This window comes from Panicum virgatum, chromosome 5N (genome assembly GCF_016808335.1).
Source record: "Panicum virgatum strain AP13 chromosome 5N, P.virgatum_v5, whole genome shotgun sequence".
Classification (NCBI taxonomy): domain Eukaryota; kingdom Viridiplantae; phylum Streptophyta; class Magnoliopsida; order Poales; family Poaceae; genus Panicum; species Panicum virgatum.
In genome coordinates this window covers 64,759,413-64,778,236 of record NC_053149.1, presented here as the reverse complement: position 1 = coordinate 64,778,236, position 18,824 = coordinate 64,759,413, and the positions used below count along the sequence as shown (strand labels likewise).

Sequence of the window (18,824 nt, the reverse complement as noted above, 5' to 3'; positions counted from 1 at the left end):
ACGACCAGCCGCCAAGCAAAGGCCGATAAAGCCGGTGGCTTCCTTGTCCCGCTTCTTCTTCTTCTTGTCATCGTCGTCGAAGGTCAGTGAAGAAGAGCGGTCGGTGTCGGAGCTCTTGTCGAGGTCGCTGAGCTGCGCTAGGAAAGCCTTCTCCCGCTTCTTGGCCTTGTACTGGAAGCGCTTCTTGAGCGACTCCTTATCAAAGCGCCCTCCTCGGTCACGACTGCGGTGCTTGTGGCGCCAACGCTCCTTGTTGGAGCCTCCCTCGTCGCGGTCGCGGTGGCGATAGTAGTCGACTTCTTGGGGCAGTCGGAGACGAAGTGGTTCGGATCGCCGCAGTGGTAGCACCCGGGATTCTTCCTCCTCTGCCTGTTGTGGTAGACACGCTGGAACTTGTTGATGAGGAGGCACAAGTCTTCGTCGCCCAGCGTCTCCAACTGCTCATCTGTAACAGAAGGCAGAGAGGCAAAAGAAAAGCCAAGAGCAGAGTTAGCGTTAGAGTTCGATCCACCTGGGCCAGTCACAAGAGCGATGCTCTTGGAAGGAGGGGCATCATTGAGCTTGGCTCATGTCTGGTTATCCACGTCAGTGGCCTTGAGCTTGCCGAAGAGCTCATTCACGGTCAGAGTCTCATTGCCTGCAGACTCGATGATCGTGTTCACCTTGAGATCCCACACAGAGCGGTCAAGTGCGTAGAGCAACTTGAGAGCCTTCTCATGCTCTGTGTAGTCAAGGGTATCAGCAGATCTATTAGCATTGGCTTTGTTCACAATTGATTGAAACCGACTGAACATGTCGCCAATGCTCTCACCCAGCCCCTGTGTGAAGTTCTCATATTCACGCCGGTGAGTCCCGAAAAGCCTGGCCTTAACCTGAGGTGTGCCCTCGTGGTTATTCTCAAGGCACGTCCTGTGGCAGCCCCGCCTAAATTAATCCGGCAGTGCTGTCGGGTAAAATCCCGATTAAACCACTTGAAACAGGATCGACAAAGCAGTCCAGAGAATGTAACATTCCACAAATTTTACAACATATAGTATGAAAACTGATTGTTATTATTACAAACCGAGTTTGAATTTATAAAAGTACAACAGAGCTCAAGTTTGACGAACAACGAACGATAGTCTAGCGTCGAAACCCGATGTCATGATGAAGCCCGTACATGACGTCAGCCACACCCCCAGATGTACCACCTGAAAAACAAAGCCACAAGCAAGGCTGAGTATTTTAATACTCAGCAAGGCTTACCCGACTAAGGGTATACTTACCCCTTTATCTAGACATGCAAGGTTTTTGGCTGGAGGGGTTTGTTTTGCCGAAAAACAGTAAAGAGTGGATCCTTAATTATAGGTTATAGTTTTCAGGTTCTAGTTCAATTAACCATTCTAGGTGAGCATCTATCCAATAGCATGAATGGTGAAAACATTTATCTTTTATTATCCAATCAACCATATTCATCATTCTCATCTTTCACTTCTTACTCTATGTGGCAAAAGAGTTAAGCAGTCCCATTATCCGTGAGAGGTGGACGATTCGAATCGAATTTGTTAACCTTGCAAGGCAGACCTAAACACACATCACGTGGTTACTCCCAGAGTCACACGTGCAACATTTCCCCTTTCTTTCCGGGTTGTGGATCAGGGTCACCGTCCTCGACTACAGAGTACGACGACTCTGCACCCGCATGTGCGCGCATGAGAAACGACGTTCAAAGAAGGTGAGGGAGAAGTCCACTCGCCGGGCCAATCAGGTACTTAAGCTTACCGATTACCATATTCTCGGCATGTGTTTAGTACGTTCAAACGCTTAACTACCACTACCACACACTGCGGCCTTATCACATTTCACTAAACAGACGGGACATCCCAAGTACCACAGTCCCGCCCGTAGGCCTTATAGTTGCAGCAGGTAGTAAACATCCAACTCCTATAATTCTCGCGAGTGACAGGAAATCACTCGACTTCTACCGAAACATTAGCATAGCCAACTAGCGACCTACACATACTAGTGTTCAAACATCGGTACCTAGGATTATGCAACTAAGGTTCCAGTCAACTCCTGTAAACTTAAATGCACAAATAGATAGGAACAATAATAAGTTGCATAAATTTAAAATAGTAGGACATGCTCCGGGGCTTGCCTGGGAATAACACTAGGTCAGTGTTAGTTAGAGAACAACTGCTCAGCGAGCATCTTTCTCAGTCGTGCACATCGGGATCCATCCGTCCATCTTCTAGACGTTTCCACCATTCACCGTCTTCTGGCTTGGCTCCAACGTCACATCCTTCACGTGGTTCATCTATCGTACCTAAATGAAATGCAACAATGTATACGTATGAATGCAAAGTTCCGAGTGGCTTAGTGATTTAGGTGTTATTAGATTTCCTTCACGATAAAGTTGCAGTCCACATAAAACTTAAGTCAAGAAAACACTTATTTCATTTCCTACTTACTGGGCAATCATTTATAGAGTAGTAATATAACCTATCTAACTATACAAGATATCATGATCAACAGCACAAGAAAGCTAGACTAAACTCCTAAACAAGTGGGAGTAGCTTCATAAAGCAATTAAATCATGGTTGGTTAATAAATCAACAACTCAACACACATACAGTATTAAATTCAACAAAAATTACATCAAACAGAAGGTAAACAGAAATAGCTATCCTGCAAAATTCATCCCAAAACCTGTAGCCAAAAATCCAGAACAATTCATGTAATCAGACAACTCCTAGAACAAGATTGAATTATACAAGTTAGACCAGAGTATAAAACAATCTCAAACTTTAATAGTAGGTCTAAAAAGAGATGAATTAGATACTGTGAGTTTTTCATTATTTATTATGCCAAGAAATAAATAGGAGAAAATAAACAAAACATACATCAGCTTATCAAGATTAATTTTTAGATCCTATTTCTAATCATGAACTGGGGCTCAAACTCTATGGACAAGCTAAACTATGCAAAAAGAACACCCAGAAATATTTTCATGATTTATTATCAACATAAACTATTTATCATAATTAATATCTACTAAACAAGCATTAAATCAAAGAAATAGATACACAAATATAAAAATATTGAAACTTGGACAGTGGTGCTCATTTAGTATTGGAAAATATACAGAAAAAGTTTCATACATATATCTAAGTCATAACATCCAGAAATAAAAAAGCAAAATATTATACTAGATCTAGCCAAGACTAGGGTTTCATCTAGTTACAAAGGTCAACTGGTCCTCAAATTTTTACACAACACTAAGCATGGCATGTACTACCTACCAGACAAAAATCAGACACAGCTACTGAGTAGAACTCCTAGAATAATTATAGTCTATGAAATATAATCTTTTTCCTAGATTAAAATACAGACAGAAAATAAACATGTGCATGTAAAGAAAGTTGTAGATCTTGTTGCAAGGATTCCAAAACAATTGGATTTGCATTTTTCCAATTTTTCTACAAATTTCTAGGAATTTTCAAAGTTTGCTGGTTTGGAAGACAAAAAGGAAAAAGGATTTCTTTTTACACAAAGGCCCCTAGAAGACTTTTTCTTCTCGCGGAGAGGCCCTTGGCCGGTTTGGGAAAACAGAGGAGGCGGCGGGCGGCGGGATTTCGGCGTGGGGGCTCACCGGGGGCGGGGGAGAAGTAGGGGAAAAGCTTCACGGCGTCGAGAGGAACCTAGGGGTTGGCTCGGTTGGGGCTAGGGATGGCCGGAGCGGCGGCTCCGCAAAGAACAGCGGCCGGCGGCGACGGTTTGCGGCGGCGGCGGCGGTCCGGTGGTCTTGGGTGACGGCGAGGGGGTCGGGGAGTACCAGTGGAAGGCGAGGAAGGTGGCTGCGGGGGTTGTTGGGCACGAGGAAAGGCGGAGAAGGGGGCTCCGCGGGAGCCTAGGGCGCGGCGGCGGGCATGGCTGGCTGCGGCGGCCGTTCTAGGTGGAAAGGGGCGCACGGAGCTGGCTCTCGCGCTCAGGGAGGAAGGAGAGAGGGGTGAGGGCACTGTGGAGCTCGCGGGAAGGGTCTAGGCGAGTCAAGGGCGAGAAGGGGCGTGGCGCGGTCGGCCGGGCCTTCACGGCGCCGCCGTGGCGCCTCGGCGGCCATCCTCGGCGTGCGCGCAGGGGGCGGTGCCGCGTGGCGAGGCTGAGCGGACTGGGTGGGTTCGGTTCGGGGCGAACCCGGGGTGGAGAGGCGGTCCTGGCCGGGCGGGCGGCGCGCGGCCGGCGGCTCTGCTCGGCCGGGCGCGAGACAGGGGAGGGGAGAGAGAAAACAGAGAGGGTAGAGAGAAAGAGAGAGAGAGAAATTAAACTGATTCAAAATTTGAATTTTTCTCAAGGATTCCGTTTGAAACATGAAAAACTCTGAACACGAAAATTGTAGAGAATTTAAAAACCTACAACTTTTATCTCAGGAAAAAGTTCAACCGAACAATGGTTTAAAAGTTAGTTTAAATTTTCGAAAACTACAAAACAAAACACTTATCATTTCATGTAATTTTGGTCACTTTTACCCCTAAGATTCAACTAGACATTGATTAATCTTTTCATGGTGAACATGTCTATTCATTTTCATAAGCCTATTTGCATTGGTTTTGAAAATTATTTGAGGTTCCTGACCTAGGCACACATACACATACACATACATGCACACATAAAATGTATTCGAGTCCATCTCCTTGGTTGATTATGCATAATATCGTATTTAATATTTCTTACTTAGCATTTTAAAACTCTGGGATGTCACACGTCCAAACCTTGTGGGCTTTCTGAAAATCCTGGACGCGTGAGAACTCCGCACGAGAAACGCCAGCGAACAAGGCATTGACATCCTTGGCGTTAGCCTCGTGCTCGGTCACTTGCAGATGAGTGGTCCGAACGGCAAGCACCTCGTAAGCCTGATACTTGGTTATATCCCAAACCTCGGCTCCTAAGCTCTGCAAGAAGGCCCGCATGTGAACCTTTCAGTAGGCATAGTCCTCGCCGGTAAACACAGGGATCTTACCAAGACTCGTCATGGTCGCCAAATGGTTTTCGAACCGGTTAGGGTAATGAAAACCTTAACCAAGCTCTGATACCAATTGAGGGACCGAAACTGGCGACCAGAGGGGGGGGGTTAATGGGAGCCGATTAAAATTTCTTTCGAAATCGATCTGTCAGCCTATATCCCGAAAATCACCACAAACCCTCAAATCCTAGATGAGGTGTGGAGTAGCTATAGAAGAGCTAAACCAACACAAATCACCCCTAGGAACGAGCGAGAGAAAGCACGGAAGCGATCGAGAAAAACTACAGATCTAGCAGTTAGGGATCGGTCAGACTGCTAGCTCTGGGCGGTCAGACCGGTCGGGCTAGATTTGAAATTCCAGACCGGTCAGACCGGTTGTTCCGACCGGTCAGGCCGGTTTCTGCGACCGGTCAGACCGCTTCTGCCCAGAACAGAATTCCAGCCCGCGAACTCGAGGTGATTTCAAGATTACTCGTTCAAATCATCACCAAATGGTCTCAAAATTTGCAGGGAGGTTCCTGGGATAGAGACGAACCTCTCCACAAAAAGAATTAACCCAAAACGCAAAGGATCACTAGAATTTCGAGGGGAAAGAGGCAAAAGAGGGTTTTCCAAAAACTCCAAAAACCTCAATCAGAGGGACTCGTGATTCTCGGGGGTTTAGCTCTAGGCTAGATGGTCGAGATGCAAATCACGGAGTCCCTAAACCCACCAAGAGAAAGCTTTGATCCCAAAAACCACCAAAAGAGAGGAAATCAATCTAAGAACAAAAGATGAACGGGAACACAAGAGAGGTGCTCAAAAGGGTCCACGATTTCATTCAAATTCATCGTGATTTACAAAGGAATTCACCTATACAAGAGCTAGACCACCACCCATTCATCCACCCTCTCAAATTTGTGGACCTAGCTATAATCTAGACCACTTTGCCATGGAGACCTCGGCCTAACCCTAGAACAGAGAGAGGAGCAAGGAAAAATAGAAAAGGACTCGTGGCTTGGAGGCTCACCTATCCAAGGGGGCAGGTGAGATGTATTTATACGACCTCGGGGGTGACCGGTCAGACCGGTCTCACAGACCGGTCCCTTCCCAGAAAGGACCTCCACCCTGACACGTACACTAAAAACGTCCGTAGGGGAAAAACCGGAAAGGGTACAAGATCTCATCCGATGGCAGAGTTTCTTTCTTCGACACAAAGCCTTCTCCGCGATGCCGCCACGTCAATGCAGATCTAATCCGCAGTTTTGAGGGGTCCGCGAAACCCGGTGAGGTGGCCGGTTTTGTGAAAACCGCCAAAACTCCATGCGCGGGGAGATTCCCGCCTCCACGCCATGGCCCTGGATGCCGTTACCGCCTGGACGCCATTCCCACCTCGGCCTTCTGACGGCCCTAGATGCTGCCCGACGCCCGTCATCTCCTCGCCCGCAGCGAGGCCCTAGATGCCGTCGACGTCCGTCACCTCCGCCAGTCCCGAGACCGACGCCCGTGCCTCCACGACTTGGCGTCTTCAACCGCCGTCCGCCAGCTTGGTTTTGTGGCGCAAACCAAGAAACCCATCATCCATCGGTGCTTGCGCCCTCGATCCAGGAGTGGACGCCACAGCTGTCGCCCGGCCTGAGCTCCGGTCCCGGCTGCCCTTCACCGCCGTCCACCGCACGGTCCATCGTCCACAGCACCTCCACGGCAGCTCACCGTCGACACTCGACGCCCGTGTACCTGCAACCAAAGACCAAGCACACGATCACACCGCACGATTGACAATTCACTCATCACAGACAGGAGTGAGTACTGCTCATTCCTCATGGTGGTTTGCGTTGGGGTAAAAAGGAACGCAACTAAACTCATGGTGTCCGAAGGGTGCCGTGCGCCCGGCCTTTGGATGGCCATGATCGACGATCCATGAACCTGCTGAGGAGAGCTCAAACTTCGCTGGATCCATAATTGTGTCCTCTCCATCGTCGACCCTTGCTGAAACTTAGCACAACAATCATGGTGACACTGTTTGGTTATTGCTTTGTAGCTTGTCCTTGGGTACGGCCGGTCCTCATCAAGCTAGCTAGCTAGTAGTATGTGGGAGCGCGCCGCCGAGCTGGTAGTTAGTTACATAGTCGAGGACGTGATGTTACTTGCAAAATCTAGTTCTATTTTCCTTGTTCAATACATAGAAAGCCTCTGGCATCCTACACCCATCTCCATCCTCTCGCAAGTGAAATTCGTGTCTAATGCCCATATCATACAAATCCAACCTTGCATTTTCGGTGTCCTTGTTCTTGCCCACAATTTTGAGTAATATGCCAAGGAGGGCATCACAAATGTTCTTCTATATGTGCATAACATCGAGATTGTGTGGCAGCAACAAGTCCTTCCAATATGGTAGCTTCCACAACCCAACTTTGCGACTCCAAATTTTGGGGCTGCTTTTCTCCCCACGCTTCCTTTTCCTGGGTGCTGGTGCGGGATGCTTTCCTAGCCTCACATCTTTCACCTTCTCTAGTTCCGCTTGAACCTCTTTACTACTGAATTTGCCCGGCGCATCCCTGGTTTCACGGCGGCCATCAAAAGCCAAGCTTTTCCGCCACTCATGATCCTTTGGAAGAAAATGACGATGGCCAATGTAAGCAATCTTACCCCTCAGTGCCCGTGACAAAGGATTTTTGTCACAGTGGATACATGCATAATAACCTTTTGTGGTTCGCCCCGACAAGGTGCTCAAGGCTGGATAATCATGTATGCACCACAACACAGTGGCACGAAGATCAAACTTTTTACCACTAACAGCATCATAAGTGGACACTCCTTTCCAAAGAGCAAGCAATTCTTCAATTAGAGGCTCGAGAAACAAGTCAAAATCTTTTCCAGGAGATGATGGACCCGGGATGAGCAAAGACATAAAACAGTTGGCTGAATTGACACATTCCCATGGTGGTAGGTTCAGAGGTGTCACAAGCACTGGCCACATGCTATATTGAGTGCTCATGTTGCCAAAAGGGTTGAAACCATCTGTAGCTAGGGAAAGCCTCAAGTTCCTTGCATCCGCCGCAAAAGATTGATACTTCCTATCAAAGTCCTTCCATGCCTCCCCATCAGCTGGATGGCTCATTTCATTGGCGACTGGCTTCCTATCCACATTGTGCCACTGGGCCTCCTCAGCAGTTCGTTTCATGGCAAACATCCTCTTCAGTCTTGGTATAAGTGGAAAGTGCCTCAAGACCTTATGAGGAACCCGCTTGCCACTCTCACCACCTTCCCATCTAGATTCATCACAAACTGGGCACGCTTCTAGGTTGGCATAATCCGTGTCAAACACCTCAGACTTACGAAACAAAACATAATTGTTCTTGCACACATGGATTGATTCATATGCATCGGACAATAACTTCAACAATGCAGTAAAAAAGTTATTGCCAAGTCGATAGCGAGACTTCATATAGAGAAGTCTCACTAGAAAGGAGAATCTAGAATGCGTTGATCCCGGGCAAAGTGACCGCTTGGCATCGGCAAGAACTTTGGCAAAACTTGGAGTCCCTCCATCTTCCTCTACTGCTGTGTACAAATCTGATATCATCTCTGTGACTCCGTGATCATCATCTTGGTCATCAGCTTGGTCATCATCTTGGTCATCCTCACCCAAATGTATCCCTCCACCATCATCATATTCATCATGCTGCACCTCCTCTCTGAACTCAGCAACCTGGCCATCTGGAGACTCTCCATGATGAACCCAACGAGTGTACAAAAGTGACATTCCAAAGATGTGTATATGGTCATTCACTTCATGCTGAGGCCGTAAAGCTTGATTAAGACATTTGCGGCAGGGACAATGTATCTCGCTGTCTGCAGGGAACTGCCCTCTAACAAATTCCATGAACTGTTCCACTCCGTCCATGTAGGCAGGTGTGAAACGCCTCCCATGAATCCAACTTCGATCCATCTGTTTTAGCATACATGTGCAAAATCAGAGGCAAAATACTATAACGGAACCTCAAATACAACTTAACAAAAAATGATTTACTAATTAACATACTGAAAAAATAGTAACTGGTCATATCATTTGGGCCCCTAAATCCTTACTGGATGAATGCACATCATTACCAGAAGTGACACTAGTCCAATCTACCGAACCCTAGAATCTTGAAACAGCACAGTAACAGCATACACTATCAGCACAACGAGAAAAGGAAAAAGCTTGAGATATTTGGTCAAAGAAGTCACCTTGCCGCCGCCGTCAACCGGGGAAGCCGCCGCGGGGACACTACCGCGCTGCCGCCGCTGTGCGCCCGCCGGGGATGCCGCTATGCTCCCTCCGCCGTGCGCCGGCGGCACTACTGTGGTCCCGCCGCCGTTCGCCGGGGACAACGCCGCGGATCCGCCGCCGTGCACCGTGGACGCCGCCGCTGTGCACCCGACTCGACCCGCAAGATTCGATTTGTGTCTGTAGGGTTCGATGGCGCAGTGGAAGAGCATATGGAAACCATTCGCTAATTAAACAAATAAAAAATATAAGTCTCCTTTCACAAGAACATTCGATGGCGCAGTGGTAACGCTTTCTCTTGGCTTCCGTCCAGTACGCGGTTCGAATCCTGGGAAACGCAGGTTTTTTGCCGATTAAACCTGGGAACGTTCGATGGCCGCGCGAGGCTGATGTTGCTGGGCCGCGCGAGGCCGCTCGGACGTAGTGCTGGGCCGCGTGTGTTATACTCAGTTGAGTGGGACCGGGATCGTAGGGACCGACGTTGACGTGGAGTGCCACCTGGTCGTGGGACCGTGCCGGAGTAGAGGGCCCGCGTGGACACGGGACCCGCCGATTCTGTCAAGTGGGACCCACGTTGCCACGTGGACAAGATGGGACCCGCCGGTTCTGTCAGGCGGGACCACGGTTGCTGTAGAATGCCACATGGCAGTGGGACCGGGCTGAGGTGGTGGGGTCCACGTCGCCACGTGGTCATGGACCCACCGCGGTGATGGGGTCCGTGCCACGTGGCAGTGGGACCGGGCTGGGGTGGTGGGGTCCGTGCCACGTGGCGGTGGGCCACTGCGTCATGTGACCCAGGTGGTGAGGTCCGTGTCGCCACGTGGACATAGTACCATGATCTGCATGTGGGTCCCACAGTCTCAACCACACTTACATGTGGGACTAAATCGCTGCTGTACCATGGCCTTTATTGTTTTGTGACGAACAGGTTGTTGTTTTGTGATGCCTATTTTTGTTCGTCGTTGTCTCCCCCACGTTCAGTAGTGGCATGATGCATCTATGACGAATCGTTTGTGCCTTCTATGACGCTCGTCTTCATTTCGTCATTATTTTCAAGCGGGTTAGCTGCGTCACTCGTCATATGTGACGAAGTAATAAATTTCGTCATTAAAAATAATGTTCAATGACGAATTGTAGAAACGTCACTATCAATACGTCATAGAAAAGCACATTTGTACTAGTGTAGGTTAGTACCATGATTCCTAATCTATCATGCACGGTTCACATCATGCGATCAGGTCGTTGTGGAGTTCCGTCATCAGATCAGCATTCATCAACGGATCGGAGTAGTACGCGGCAATGCTTTTGCTGTTTTTCAGACTCTTGACAAACCCTTGCCTATGAACAAGTGAAGAAGGTAAGCTAGCAAATAGATCGGATCTGCGAATGCACAATGGATGCACATGGAAATGAGTCTCTGCAGCACCGTACGAGAATCACCTCACGATATGCTTTGCTCGTTTGGTGTCGAACTTAAATCCTATGGACAGACTGTCCAGTTGGACCGTGTGACTCTTTTATGAGGCACGCTGCGGATGCTTCAGATCAGCGCTGCATCTGGGCCTCCGGGCAATTACAAGGTCGGATACGGTCCGTGCGAAGGAGCCGATCCGCCTGTCTCACGTGTGAGCGTGCGTGCCGCTGCTCAGTCAGCTCACACAACCCCATGGTCCTGACTCCGGACCTTTGAACAGCACAATACTCGCATCTTGATCACCACCAGTCCGCCGCAGTGTTCACTGGCCACCGGGGGAGTCCGACTACGATCTTTGCAGCCTGTGCTCAAGAACAGTGTCAAGACTCATGACACAGTGTTCCTCCTGCAGTCCCCAAGCTGCCACGCTGTTCTGCTCTGTAGTGTTAGTCAGCGCGGCGCCGGTGAGTGGTCACTGTTGAAGGGAGCGCACAGGCACAGCAGTTACCATCAAGAGGAACGGTCCCTCCCTCTCTGTCTAACTCTAACCATTCAACCATTTCTCTGAAAAACACCTTAAAAATTCCTCTGAAAGATTGCGACCTAACTAAAAAGCAGGATTATTGCGAGGCTTTGGTGCTGCGATTAAACAAACCAGCCGTGCCTTGTGAAAGGCAGGCAGCACGCAAAAGCTGAGCAGACGATAATCTAGACGCCACGTTGATTTTTTTTCTCTACTGATTTTTCGATTCGGACAGGACAGAGTGTAAGTGTGAGCCGAGTTCTTGGTCTGAGATGCTGTGTGGTCGCTGCGCCTTGCTCCGCAGCCATCACATTGCGTTGTCGGGCTGCCCCTGCAACCACCTATGATGGATAGCTCGTGATTGGCGCGCGTGTTTAATTTGTCGATGGACAGCTCGAGACGGGTAGCTCTGTTGCTAGAAGACATGGAGAGGAAAAAAAACTAGCAGAACCTTTTTTTTTTTGCGAACAATACTAGCAGAACCTGTAACCGGATTACCTTACGTCAGACTTTTTTTCTCTCTAATGGAACGGTTAACTGTGTAACGGCCAGAGTAGGTAGGGTAGAGCGTGCATCAGTAATACTGCACTGACATGATACAACTTTAATTAATTATCAAAATAGCGAATACGCTCATCCCCAAGGATCGGACAATATCGGAGGTAGGGCATTAGGAAAAGAGGGCGGACCCCCAAGCATTCGTCATTGGCGCCGCCACCAAGGGGCGTTGATCCATCACCTCACCAACTTACAACCTTTATCATCATTATTAGGCTTTCTTTCCTGTTGCACTAGAATAAAGATCAGCCCCACTGATTCTCATTTAGGACTAAAGTACCGTACCTCATATTGGTTCGATGGAGGGTTCAATTCAACCGCTCCAGCAGTACCCAAAAGTTGCCATTTGGTTTACTGGCTTACTGCTGCTCCTTAACTTCACCAAGGGCTGAAACCAGCCGTTCCCACGAAGCAAATAAAAGCATCTGAAACAAGGGACCCGTATAGTCCGTTACCAAAAGAATAATAAATACATAAATAACGTAGAAAAACAAAATATTCTTGGCTCAACATAGCACGCAAGACAGAGGAGACTACCCGGCATGCACACGGGGCATCGTGACGGGGACATCTCATCTATACTATTTAAAGAGAACGCTAAAATTAAAATTTATTCAGATTCTATGTTGTATGTTCGTTGGTCATCGGATCAGGGTCGAATAAATGAATTTGTGCCGAATTCGCACAGCAGCAGCAACTGTTTCTCCAAGAAAACAAAATACAACTACTTCCCAAGTTCCCATTCACATGAGGATCCGAGTCAGTGAGCACCGCTCTCCCCTCTCTCTCAATTTTAATCGCGAGAGGAGAAATGATCGCCCCGCACATCGCTGTCAAGCGGCACTAGAGCCCTCTCATCATTAACCCCGCGGTCATGGCGGACGGGAGGCGTATATAAGCGCCTCCTCCTTCCCCATATGCGGATTTTAAATAACCCCACCAGTAGCGCACACACCGGAACAAAAACGATCAAAAGCCGCACCAAATCCCCCAGCGCGGCCGCTGCTCAGGCGCGGAGACGTCGACGAGGCCGAGACCGAGGCGCGGCCCCACGCCCCGTCGCCGGCGGCGGGAGACGGGGTCGGCCGGAGCGGTGGGAAGCCACGGCCCGTGGAGCGGCGGCCCCGGGCGGAGCGCAGCGCCAATGTCGGTGGAGAGAAAGGCCCGCCAGCGGCAAGGTCCCTGTCCCGAGCGGTGGCGGTTGGTGGGAACTGTGCGCGGTACAGTTGATGAACCTCAAGCTTTTCCTGTGAGGGATGTGGTACCCTTTTCCCGTGCGTGCGTGGTACGGTGGCTGAACTTCGGCCATGGGTTTTTTGTGGCCGAATGTTTCCGATGGTTTCCTTGTTTGCGACGGGGTTAGTAGGTGTGGTTAGGATTATGGTTGGATTGGACGGAACAGGAAATATTTTGTTCGAATTTGAATTGCGGAGCCTGCACTGAGGGTCTGAAGCTGCTTGATTCACGCCTGTTTCGATGGTTTTTGCAGAAATCGCCGAGGGCAAGGTGCTGATTGGAGCTGCGACGCATACGGGCGAAGCCAGCGATTCTGATATTGCAGACTGAAGTTTGGCGAGTCCGTGTTTCTGCTCTTGAGCATTAGCAGTTGTGTTGAGAGGTTGGGAGCCATGGAGTCACGGATGGACCACTACGAGGTTATGGAGCAGATTGGCCGTGGCGCCTTTGGTGCTGCCATCCTCGTCAACCACAAGACGGAGAAGAAGAAGTACGCTGCAAGTTGCTTCAGTTCAGTTGCAGAGTCTGCTCCCCTTCCTGAATTTGCCTAGTTGACAGCTGCTTGCTTTGCAACTGCAGGTATGTGTTGAAGAAAATTCGCCTTGCAAGACAAACAGAGCGATGCCGCAAGTCTGCCCATCAAGAGGTCAGCCAAAAGAGATAATACCTACGTCTTTATATTTGTTTGTCGTCAGTTCGCACTATTTTTGGTGAACTTATAGATGAAGTGGGAACTGCAGATGGCTCTTATCGCGCGCTTGCAACATCCTTACATTGTTGAGTTCAAGGAGGCATGGGTTGAGAAGGTTTGTTCTTTAGGAACATGCACCCATGTTTACTTTTCGTTTGGTTTCATTTTATTTCAGCTCAACGCATGAGTTTTTGGCAGGGATGCTATGTTTGCATAGTGACGGGATACTGTGAAGGTGGTGACATGTGAGTGTGCTGTCTTAAGGCAGCTTTTCTACTGGCAATCTTATTACTCTTTTATCTCATTATTATGTTCATTTTTGATAGGGCTGAATTGATGAAGAAAGCAAATGGGACATACTTCCCAGAGGAGGTTGCTATTATTTTTTGTCCCCCTTTTATAGCGCATTGAGTTTTTTTTGTGTGGAAATTTGTGCTTACTGTTGTGAATATCCTATAGAAACTGCTGAAATGGTTTGCTCAATTGGCATTAGCTGTTGACTATCTGCATTCAAACTTTGTTTTACATCGAGATCTCAAGGTAAGCGACCGAGAATAGTGATGCTATCAGTTTATCAAGCAGGTTTTTAATGTTGTATAACCTCTGTTTTTTTGGCAGTGCTCAAACATATTTCTCACTAAAGAACAGGATATTCGCCTTGGTTAGCTTCATATTCTAATCTAAATACCACAACTGTGCTTCACCATATTATGTGGTTTAATATTTCTGTTTTACTTTCAGGAGATTTTGGCCTGGCCAAGACTTTAAAGGCAGATGATTTAGCCTCTTCGGTAACTTTTTCTCTTATTTTTTTAATTGGTACACGAAATATTGCCTTCATCTTCTGTTTGTTTCCGTTCTGAGATCCCTCATGAATAATGGAACCACATATTTGATCCTTGTATGTTCTATATTTATTGTGTAAGTTGTCTTTTCTATTATTAGAATCTTATGTTCTAGAATGATGCTTCTTAGGTTGTGGGAACACCAAATTACATGTGCCCGGAGTTGCTTGCAGACATTCCTTATGGCTTCAAGTCAGACATATGGTCTCTTGGTAATGTTTTCATACTTATATAGAGATGTTTAAATGAATTGATGTTATTCGTCTTTTTTAACTGATATATGTCTATCCAGGATGTTGCATGTATGAGATGGCTGCTCATCGGCCTGCTTTCAAAGCTTTTGTGAGTTCTTATTTGGCGTATACTCCTTGCATAACTATCCACTACCATATCTAACACTAGTTTGTATTCAAAGATGGTTTTAGTTTTAGTCTATTTGCCTGCCACCTTCATTGTCTACTTGGGTTCAGGTCCTATTTCCAACAATGCTCCATGGTTTGCCCCACCCTATGTGGAGAGCAAATGATGAATTAACTTTGAAACACATCCATCTGTGACATATAAACCAACCAACTAGGAAAACGACCATTTGTCACTACAGATTGATTAAAGATAAGATGCTCTAATTGATGCAGAAAGCCCCTAAGCTGCCTACTGGAAGGACAAGACTAAACCATAGCCTTTGATATAAATTGAGCTATTAGCTGTCGTGTTGCTATCGAAAATGAAAGATAACTAGAACACCAGATACACTTTTTCAGTGGCTGTTCTGAATTGTCACAATACACAAACTATTTTAGTTTCAGAATTCAGACTCTCGCCATAGCAAGGAAGAGTGACTGGGCATCTTCCATGGAGGGGTTGCGACATTAGCATCTACGCTGAACAATCAATTTCACTTGTATCACTTTCATTTAATTAATCACAAAAAAGACCAGACAACATAGAAATATTGACCTATTCGGTCTTTAGTGTGTCTGACTCTTGGTAGACGTTTGTCATTATCATGACAATAATGACTTTCAGAGACCTTCCTCTCCCTCCCTACTTCCCTCCCCTCTTTATGTATATGAGAGTTCACATTTCATGAGCATGCTATGCCAAGCATTATACAAGAGAAGGATAGGTTTATTATTCAGGCTCACTAACATATTGGGTCAAAGTTCTTCATGATCCATCCGGGAAATTCATGTCTTTAGGTCTGTGAATGATATAGATATCATGTCTCACGGCCTTTCAAATGGTATTGGAAGATGTCAGCATTTGAATGCTTTGCATTCCAGCCAATACATATAGGAGCATGTAACTGGATAGAAGTTTTGACTGATGTAAACATCAGTTCTTTGCAACTGAACATTATCAAATTGCTGCCATGCCTCAACTTCATATCCCTCAGCCTTTACCATGTGATGGTGTTATTAAATTCAAAACTGTTCAGGTGAGCTTAATAATCCTCTGTGTTTCTTTCAGGATATGGCTGGACTGATAAGTAAGATAAATCGCTCCTCCATTGGTCCTTTGCCTACTTGCTATTCTTCATCTATGTAAGCACACCTGAACAACTATTCTTCAAAATTCATTTGGTAAAAAAAACAATTCATATACAGAAAATTTTCTATCCAGCTTTTTTTTGTGGGTATCCAGCTTTATTGTTTGAAAATAATTTCAAGTCCGCATATATATATTTTTAATGTTTTGAAAATATTATGATGAGTTTACCTGTGTATAGCTAGCTAAATGTGCCATCTTGCTGAATGCAGGAAAACACTTATTAAAAGCATGTTGAGGAAGAGTCCTGAACATCGGCCTACTGTAAGTAACTATAGACGCATAGATACCTCTACTGCAACCAAGATGCTTGTTTGCTATCTTTATAACCTGAGAGTATTTGTCACACTTTATTAACAGGCATCTGAGATTCTAAAAAGTCCATACCTGCAACCTTATGTTAATCAATATCGTCCATTTGCTGATATATTACATCCCGGTCGATCACCAGAGAAACCAATCACCAGTTCACGGAGCAGCCAGAGAAGTATGTCTGGGAGTCAGTGCAGTAGCATTTCTGCCAGTGATATGGACAGTATACAATCAAGCGAAAGAAATACATCAGGACCAGCTTCAAGTTCTAACAACACCATTGATACTGAAGGTGCTGAAAGTACTGATCTTCAGAGTCATAAAGATACTGCTGGTCCTGAACTGGAGAGACAAGACTCATCTAAATCCATACATAATAATCAGCATCTTAGACACGAGAATAAGCAACCAAAAATCATTAAGAAGGTACTAACAACTCTAAGAGAGGAGAGCAAGTTCAGGGAAAGCAGTTCACCAGTGAGAGCTAGCCGTGTAAAGCTAAATTCACCCAGCAACAGGGAGCGCTCATCTGATGAATCAAAGCACAGTGATATTTCCTCCAGTTCAAGGTCTAGTGAAGTGATGTCACATGAATCGGCAAGGGTAAGCTTTGAAGAACCTGTGAAACGGGGACAAGCATCTCCTCCCTTGAAACATTTGGTAAGGATCAATGTTTTTTTTTTTGTGCTAAACCCAGTTTCCCATGTTGCTAACTTTTCTTCTGGTTCTATCTTGTAGTCACCAATTGTTGAGCATTCACAGACAGTTAAAAATAAATTAGATGAGCGGCCAAATCCAGATCCTGCCAAGCAGTTTGGGCAAGATGTTGATGCTGCTGCTGCAGGGAAGGCTAAGAACAAAACACCACCGAGTTTTATTAGATGCACAAGTATTCCTGCTCGGAGGCAAGGAGTAGCGAGTCCAAGTCGTCAACACACTGGGATAAAACGAGCTCACAATAAGGTCGTTATGGCTGAGCATGCAAAAAGTCATTTCCGACCTCCCCATATTCCAAACAGTGCTCTTGTGGAACTTCCAGGTTTTCCAATGATTCCTCCAAGTCAGCTGGATGGTATTCAGAGAAAACCAGACAATTCAAGGGCGAAATCTGCTCCACCTAGGGCTGTAGCAACCCAGGAAGAAAGTACAGCTTGCTCCAGTTCTACAGTAAGTTATCCTGAGAACACCAACCGATCTGAACCATCTGAACCTGGCTCACCAACCTACTTGGTACCATCCTGCAAATGTTCGGTCCCTGACACTACCATACAAGCTCATGGCGTAACAACTAAGCCAAATTCAGAGGTCAAAACAACCAATTTTCAGAAGAAAATGACTCGTAATGGTGATATTAGTCCAATCTCAGCCATGGAGGCATCTTCTGATGAACAAGAGTTTGTCTGCAAGGATGACATGCCCTCTAGCAAGGTGGGCGACGATAGTGACACAGTTACTGTACAAAGTGATGAAGACAAATTCACAGTGCAGGAACTGCTTTCATCAGTACCAGAAGTTGCTTCATTTGTTACAACAACAGGCATTACTCCAGATAGAGTGTCTTTTCCTTTCCAGTCTTCAGAGAAATCACCAGCATCCCATTTAAATCCTCCAGTTGAGGATGTTATACGTGTCATAAGCCATAGCAGTTCCCATGTCAATGGTGAGCAGGCATTAAGGGAAACGGGAGCACAGAGCATTGAAGTTGGAAAACTTCTTAACGTGGTAAGAGAAGAGAGAGATGTGAGAAGCATCCAGCCAAACCTGATACCTTCAGGACCTGTTGATTCTGCTACACTGAAGCCGAGTGTTGTAGAAGCTAATACTACCATTCAGAAATCAGCCAGTACGGATCTGATAAAATTGTCCACCATACCGGAAGGAAATTTTAGTACACCAGTGACCAACAATGGGTTTAAGGAGAAAGCAGCTCCACCCAAGGAAACACTAGACGTTACATCCTTCAGGCAGCGAGCTGAGGCTCTTGAAGGACTCTTAGAGCTTTCTGCGGAGCTTCTAGAACACAGCAGACTGGAGGAGCTTGCGATTGTTCTGAAGCCCTTCGGGAAGGCCAAGGTGTCCCCTCGAGAAACGGCAATATGGTTGGCTAAAAGTTTCAAAGGCATGATGAATGATGAAGCAAGCCGCAGTTCAGCGTGAATACACATAGACTGCCTTTTTTTTTCCTCGGTTACTTTCTGTTTGTGTGCTCTGAATCAGCAATGGTTGTCTTGTTCATATCCCTCTTCTTGACATTCTGCGAGTCTCACGTTTCAGTCTTGATAGTTCGCCATTCTTTACAGCACATGTTGTAAATAGCCAAGCTTGTGAACAGAAAACCAAGATATGCCAGAGATAATGTTAAATTTTACACGCTCAAGTTAATGGAAAGACTACTTTGATGCTGTATCTCTTTTCCTTAGTTCTGTTCCGAGATTACCTGAATTCT

General features: G+C 46.6%; 1 protein-coding gene across 5 annotated transcripts; it reads left to right on the top strand.

Moving 5' to 3' along the window:
• Positions 1–12,682: 12,682 nt before the first annotated feature.
• Positions 12,683–18,784, top strand: LOC120672080 (serine/threonine-protein kinase Nek5-like). Of its 5 annotated transcripts, none has more exons than XM_039952373.1 (15): positions 12,683–12,966; positions 13,236–13,472; positions 13,562–13,628; positions 13,723–13,788; positions 13,872–13,918; positions 14,000–14,045; positions 14,133–14,213; positions 14,292–14,334; positions 14,415–14,464; positions 14,649–14,730; positions 14,811–14,860; positions 15,989–16,062; positions 16,279–16,330; positions 16,427–17,038; positions 17,117–18,784. In XM_039952373.1, exons 2-15 carry the CDS (start codon positions 13,375–13,377, stop codon positions 18,533–18,535), a joined length of 2,787 nt encoding a protein of 928 aa, XP_039808307.1. In that variant the 5' UTR covers positions 12,683–12,966; positions 13,236–13,374; the 3' UTR covers positions 18,536–18,784. The 5 variants fall into 5 exon arrangements, with proteins under 5 accessions (XP_039808307.1, XP_039808308.1, XP_039808306.1 ...); XM_039952374.1 differs by lacking the exon at positions 12,683–12,966 and adding an exon at positions 12,972–13,031; XM_039952372.1 differs by lacking the exon at positions 12,683–12,966 and adding an exon at positions 13,005–13,104.
• Positions 18,785–18,824: the final 40 nt, after the last annotated feature.

Coding starts and splice junctions, on each gene's coding strand:
- LOC120672080 (XM_039952373.1), top strand. CDS start 13,375: ATGGAGTCACGGATGGACCACTACGAGGTTATGGAGCAGATTGGCCGT. Junction 13,629..13,722: donor GCAAGTCTGCCCATCAAGAG/GTCAGCCAAAAG, acceptor TGGGAACTGCAG/ATGGCTCTTATCGCGCGCTT. Junction 14,335..14,414: donor AGAACAGGATATTCGCCTTG/GTTAGCTTCATA, acceptor TTTTACTTTCAG/GAGATTTTGGCCTGGCCAAG.